Consider the following 6881-nt stretch of genomic DNA (forward strand, 5'->3'; position numbering starts at 1 on the left):
CCTACTCTGGCATCCCTTCACTGGCTCCCCATACATTTTAGAGTTATTTTCAAGATCCTCTTATTTGTTTTCAAATCTCTAAATGACCTTGCGCCACCTTACCTCTCTGAGCTCATCCGCCCCTACACACCTGCCCGGCGCCTCAGGTCTGCGGACCAGACATTATTAGAAGTACCAAGAACTAAACGGAGGCTCAGAGGGGATCGAGCCTTTTCTGTTGCTGGTCCCTCTCTCTGGAATGACCTCCCACTGAACATTCAGCAAGCCTCCTCGCTGCCCATCTTCAAAACCCGCCTCAAAACTCACTTGTATTCTTTGGCATTTGACTCAGCATGACTTAGATTTGTTCTTGGTTTTGCTGTTCGGTGCTTTCTACCGTCTTTATTACCGATTTGCTTTACTGTTTGTTGTATATGTTGAATTGCTCCATGTATAGCACTTTGTATGCAGCGATGGCTGTTTGAAAGTGCTCTATAAATACAGTTGAGTTGAGTAAAACACTGCATTTTCTATTATACGTTTTTGCAATAATCAAAATTTAAACAAAGGCTTGAAATATTTCACTTTGAGTGTGGTGAACATACAAGTTTCACTGATTGAAACAAGTTATTGAAATAAATGGACTTTACCCTTGTCATTCAATTTTTTTGGCATGCGCCTGTATATGGATAGATTTTTTTATTTCGTGTCTGGAGAAGTTAACTGCATACAAAGGAGCCCGCATACATATAATTGTTTCATGAAACTTGAAAAGTTGAAGTGACAAAGCCACATATTTGTTCCTGTTACTATTGTACCGTAATCAGATTTATGATTTATTGATTTATGTTTACACCACACTTGTTCGGCAGATTTTCGTGAAATTGAATACTCCAAGTTCAATTGTTGAGTAAGATAACAACTCTAATTGAAATAGATTAGCTGTCTTTCATGATAATTCCTGGCTGCAACTGTTGTGAAAGCGCTGTATAAATAAAGATGTAATGTTTGCTTAATTTGCCTTTATGTTCGCGTAAAACAAGATTAATTTCTTGCTTTTTGGTTAAAAAAAAAAAAAAACTATACGGGGGGATAACCTTGTAGGAATGATCACAAATTAAATCACTGTATTGAGGGAGAAAAATAGCAATTTGATTATTTTTCAAACTTGTTCAGCCCTATGTGGGCATTCCCAAAACCCTCTCGCTGGTCGAAGGAGAAATGTGACCAGGCTTTGAGCAAAGAAATGTCTCCAATTTGTGTTTGTTTGCTCTGTCATAATGGGAGAAAAACTTTGGGGTCAGTATTGAATGTGCTGTTTCATATTTTTCTTTTCTTCCTACCAGGTTTTAATGGGTCGGGTACCAGACAGAGGAGGCCGTCCCTGTGAGATTGAGCCTCCTCCTCCAGAAATGCCTTCATGGCAAAAGCGACAGGATGCCCCCCAAGGTAGTGGTCACTATGGCGGAGGTGGGCATGGCGGGAGCAGGGGGGGTAATGATCATTATTATCAAGGCAGCCGGGGAAGCTATGAGAGGGGTGGAGGAGAAAGAGGAGGCAGGGGAGGAGGTGGTGGCAGAGGTGGAAGGGTGCAAGGAGGCTGGGGAGAGGGGGGCGGAGGAGGGAGAGGTGGTTACAACAAGGGCCAGTATCAAGATTTGGGCGGTCATCAGGGGGGAGGCGGAACAAGGGGTGCTTATAGAGGAGGCGGGAGCAACCAAGGAGGCCCCCAGGAGTCCAGCCACCATTCAGGCTATAATGACAATTATCACCAAAATGGAAACTGGCATCAAGAGAGAGGTGGCGGTAGAGGAGGCAGGGGAAGAGGAGGCCGAGGAGGCTGGGGAGGGAGAGGAGGCCAAAATTTTAATCAAGGAGGACAGTTTGAACAGTTTTTTCAACATGGCGGCCAGAACTACAACCAAGCTGGCTTTAATCAAAGCCGCCACTACACTAGTTGAAGGTAGCAGTGTGGGACATTAGAGCCCAGTCCGCAATCGCTGAAATAACAGGTTGACAAGGCCTTATTAAGCTCACATTTTCAGCATGTTTGATCAGACTGGTCATCAGTAAATGCAATGTGTATACTCAAGTGTAAATGTTTACATGAAGATGACATTTTTTTTTTGTCTCCCTCCACCATGTCAATTAAAATAAACGGTGTCAGTTAAACTTATTTAATTTGAAATCAATGTAGTTGTTTGGGTTGTTTTTTCAATTATAACACTTCACTGCTGTCCATCAGGAACAAGAAGAGTGTTATCTGCAAGTCTATGGTATTACACAAAGGGTTCTGCATTTTTTTTTTTTTTTTTGTTACACATGCTTATTTGGACTGTTATTTTTATGGCCAGGGTGCATTTTGTTACTTGATAACAGCAAATATAATTGATTAAAAACAGGTCAAAATGTGTTGTTGCCCTTAGATTGTGAGCCTACAAATGTGGATATTGGACTCGGTGGATTGCATGAAAGAGTGACTGAGCAATAAAATCATCAAAGCAAACATTTTCTTTCCCCCTGTTTGTCAGAATGCCTTATAAACAAATTATACTCAAATAAATTAAAATAGGAGTAACTCACTGTAGTCGTGGCTAGCCTGTCTGCCTCACAGTTGAGAGTTGTGGGTTTGAATGTCGGCACTTTGCTATTCAGTGTGACGTTTGCATGTCCCTGTGCCAATGTATGTTTTCTTCCTCTCACATTCCAAAATCAATCAGGGACTTTAAATTGCCCGTAGGTGGCCTGCATTTTACGGGCTGCCAGTCTAGGGTGTACTCCACCCCTCACAGAAAGTCAGCTGGGTTCGGCTCCAGCTCACCGGTGACACTAATCTAGACAGGCAGCACAGAAATTGAAGCAATTGAAATAAAATAGGTGAGCAGTGGCATGCATTGCATTCGGGAAGCTGACACAATAAAACTACTTTTCTCAGGATGAAGGATTTTAGAGTGTTTTCATTGAACTTATTGTTCGTGAAATGCCGAGATTTTAAAGTTTTTATGTGGCACCGTTTTACACATCACAGACCTTCATGGCATTCAACACAGGGTTAGTCATTTCATATATCACTGGTGTCAGGCGGAATCCTCTTACCTCCAAAATCATCGTTTTACAGGACACCTCAAAAACAGTTACGTTTGTTCAACCATGAATATTGCATCAACAAAGAGAACAAACCATTTTGACACTTAAGATTGGTCTACCATTTGTAAAACTAACACCCAGATATGTGGATTGACCAATGGAAGAGATTTGTGAAAACGTAAAATTCACCAAATTGTGACAGAGGTGATTTCTGCCTGACGGCTGTGATATTTTTTTCTCCGAGGGGAAGTCTTTTCATTTGTTTCAAATTACCAAAAAAAAAAAAAGGAAACTCCAGGTCAACATAATTTATACATCTTTCGATATTCAACTGAGTCAATAATTAAGAAAATGCCACGCTTGTTTATGAGTTTCAAACGAACAATTGAATATTCCTTTGTGTATTATTATGAGTGTTACTTTATTATTATTGGAAAACAGATGTTATTATTATTATTAATGTTCTTCCCAAGAAATAATTTTTGCTGAATGAAAATAATTTTTATTCGAATAATTTCTTCAGATAAATCACTTTTAAAGAATAGTAACGATAACCTAACAAATGTATATCTCGTATGCGTATGAGTTTAAAATTATCCGTGCATCGTGCACCGGCTTTGGGCATTCTAGGCGACTCTATATTATTGCGAAAGGGTCTAAGAGGAAGTCTCACTTCGGGACTCGTCTCTGGCACCCAAAAGTTCCACAAAGAGGAAAACGCAGACAAGATCGGGAGAGGAACCGAGTACGGCGCCGTATAATGGAAAGAAGTAGCCGGTTATTTGCTGTGATGTTGTTTACTTCCTTCGCCTCGAGGATACGATTTGAGAATTGAGTAGTTAACAAGGTTGAGTAAAGCGACTGTGTTATGGACCCTTAAGGATCTTTTCGGCTACTTGTAGCAGTGGGACTTCTAACAATTTGCCTATCTCGGGGTAAGTATCGTTTTAAGTTTGCAAGTTCTTTGTGCGTGGATATTCGTAACCGGTCATTCCGTGGTTTTGCCCATCCGGTGTTTTTTGAGGGAGCAGTAGTCGCTGTTGTGGCGCGTTTATTGCATTACAGTCAAGGAATCCTGTGGGACTTGCTGTTCAACTTGCAGCCACCTGTTTTAACACTATTGATAAACGACGACATGGAACAAATGGTCATTCATACGCTTTTACGCATTAAAGCTTTTATTTATGTATTCATTTTTTACATCTTAACCCGTGATTTTAAATATCTGGGAAAGACGGGAGAAACCTCCCAATGTTGGGTATGCCAACCATTCCCACGACCTGTTTCATGAAACGGACGTGACACCGATAGCGATGTTCCACCGTAAATTCGGTCATTTGTATTGTACCAACAATCGACATTCATGTTTTCATTCATTTTAATTTTTATGTTCTATTGTTTAAATGCGTTCTTTGTTCGTGAATATGATCACTCAGGTTGTCGTGGACATAACTGAAGCCGGTTTCATACCCCCCCAACAGACTCAGGCTTCCCCCAAGTGAATAATACAGTGTGATATTTCATCTCAGCAAAAAAAAAAAAAACATTCTGCGGGGTATTGTTTTTAAGTACTGTATTGGCTTTTCACTGTTTCCAACTCACAGAGCAGTGTGTAATCAGTGTATTGTTTGCAAGATAATTCAATAATTACAGTACACTGCTGTTTATTAAGTGTAATTTGTGATCGTAAGATAATTTTCTTCTTTCTTCCGTCCACAGGCACCGGTTTTTCTCAAACACATTTTTAATCTTCTAAGAAAGACTCAAATCTTCAAGCTTCATAACTGTTGAGGACCAAGGGGAGCACCCTCTTGATCTATGCTAACTCAAACATAAGTCACAGCTAGGTCATGTATTTAAAAAGAATATAGTGCAATACAGTACAACAACCTTTTACGATTATTCATATTTGTTTGGGGGCAGTTGTGCCAATGCTGAATTGTAGTTGGAAAGATGGTACCTAGCTTCCTGGTTACTGCCAAGGTTCATTTGAAAAAGGAACCATCCCGACTATTCAGTGTGGAAACATCAGTATCTGTATGCATACACTTGTGAAACCACATTAGCTCAGCTGTTTATTTTTACTTTTCCTATCCAATCAATTTCTGCTTTTTCTTTCGAATGGTTTGTACAGGTTAGATAGAGGTCACACTTAAGTCAATTTTACATTGCACTTAGCACTGCACAGACTGTTGTCGACCAACCTCACTGATCTGCTGCTGTGGACGGAAGAAAAATTTGTAGCTTAAGATTTCCGAGTCTTAACGTGATGTGAACGGCGGCCCGGTGGTCCAGTGGTGAGCACTTCGACCTCACAGCGCAGAGTTCAATTTCAGGCCTCCCTTTGTGGAGTTTGCATATTCTCCCCAGGCCTGCGTGGGTTTTCTCTGGGTACTCCGGTTTCCTCCCACATTCCAAAAACATGCATGGCAGGTTGATGGAACACTCTAAATTGTCCCTAGGTGTGAGCGTGGATGGTTGTTCGTCTCTGTGTGCCCTGTGATTGGCTGGCAACCGGTTCAGGGTGTCCCCTGCCTACTGCCTGAAGACGGCTGGAATAAGCTCCAGCACCCCCCGCGACCCTTGTGAGGATAAGCGGATCGGAAAATGGATGGATGGATGAATGAACGTGATGTGAACAAAAAGACATAGTGATGCAGGGAGATTGCCACTACAGTACTTGGGATGTACCGGCCTTATACAAGACAATACATCTTTATTTTGATAGCGCTTCCACAACAGCCAGCTGTAACAAAGTGTTTTACAGAACACTTATAAAATAACAATAATACAACAGAACACTCAACATAAAACATCAACACTAATATAATTGTAACAACTATTCCTACGTACATCTTGTTGTTTGAAGTGGTTATAGGTAAGAGGAGAGAATCAAAGTCTCCTCTCACCAGTAGTTCAGCTTTGTTCAAAGTGAGAGATATGCTTTAGCATTTTTAACTGTCGAAATTAGGCATGTCCCAATTATGTTTTTTGCAACTAAATCTGAAACACTTGATTTTGTGGTTTGGCAGATATCGTGTCCAGGTCCAATACTTGAGCAATACATAAAGAAAAACAAGTATGTATCATAATTGGTCAGCATTCGTAGTTTTTGTTTATTCAGTTAAAGTTATCCCAACATGATACCTTTTTATATAGATATAATCTTGCGCAGCAGTTGGTAAAACCAATTAAAAAAATAATTTTTATCATGTATCAGTGGTGCAGCTCAAACTACTAATGTAGGCAAATTACATTTAATATGAAGATGAAGATGTAGCTATCCTTTATTTGTCCCACACTGGGGAAATTTACAGTCTACAGCAGCAAAATTGTGGGTAGAAAGAGGAAAGAAGAAAAACAAAGTGTTTGCATTCACAAAATAAATGTTTCCGTTTCAATGTACACTGTTCAATTAAGTGCAATACAGATATAGATAAGGTGGCTGTGCTATTTACAATTGTTTTTCACGTAATTTTATTTTTATTCAGCAGCCTGACAGCAGTCGGTAGGAACGAGCGGCGGTATCTCTCCTTCTTGCAGCGCGGTTGTTCTTCTATCTATCTCATCAAGATATCTAAATATCTTCTAGTGAAACTACAATCCATCCATCCATCCATCCATTTTCCACCGCTTATCCGGGGTCGGGTCGCGGGGGCAGCAGCTTTAGGAGGGAAGCCCAGACTTCCCTCTCCCCAGTCACTTCTTCGAGCTCTTCCTGGCGGATCCCGAGGCGTTCCAAGGCCAGCTGGGTGACATAGTCTCTCCAGCGTGTCCTTGGTCGTCCCCGGGGGCTCCTGCCCGTGGGACATGCC

The 6881-nt window shown here is 41.0% G+C and overlaps 2 protein-coding genes across 3 annotated transcripts in view; both read left to right on the forward strand.

Moving 5' to 3' along the window:
* Positions 1-2487, forward strand: part of fam98a (family with sequence similarity 98 member A) — a 19008-nt gene extending 16521 nt beyond the window's left edge. Inside the window, exon 8 of the mRNA XM_019882013.1 lies at positions 1326-2487. Coding sequence (XP_019737572.1) covers positions 1326-1940 — 615 coding nt within the window. The 3' untranslated portion in view covers positions 1941-2487. The remainder of the gene's footprint in view (positions 1-1325) is intronic.
* A 1244-nt stretch (positions 2488-3731) lies between these two features.
* Positions 3732-6881, forward strand: part of rin2a (Ras and Rab interactor 2a) — a 43138-nt gene continuing 39988 nt past the window's right edge. For both annotated transcript variants that reach the window (XM_019882010.1, XM_019882011.1), the window contains exon 1: positions 3732-4001. The gene's annotated coding sequence lies outside the window, so the exon portion shown is untranslated. The remainder of the gene's footprint in view (positions 4002-6881) is intronic.

Source organism: Hippocampus comes, unplaced genomic scaffold, assembly GCF_001891065.2.
Source record: "Hippocampus comes isolate QL1 unplaced genomic scaffold, H_comes_QL1_v1.1 scaffold36, whole genome shotgun sequence".
NCBI classification, from domain to species: Eukaryota; Metazoa; Chordata; class Actinopteri; order Syngnathiformes; family Syngnathidae; genus Hippocampus; species Hippocampus comes.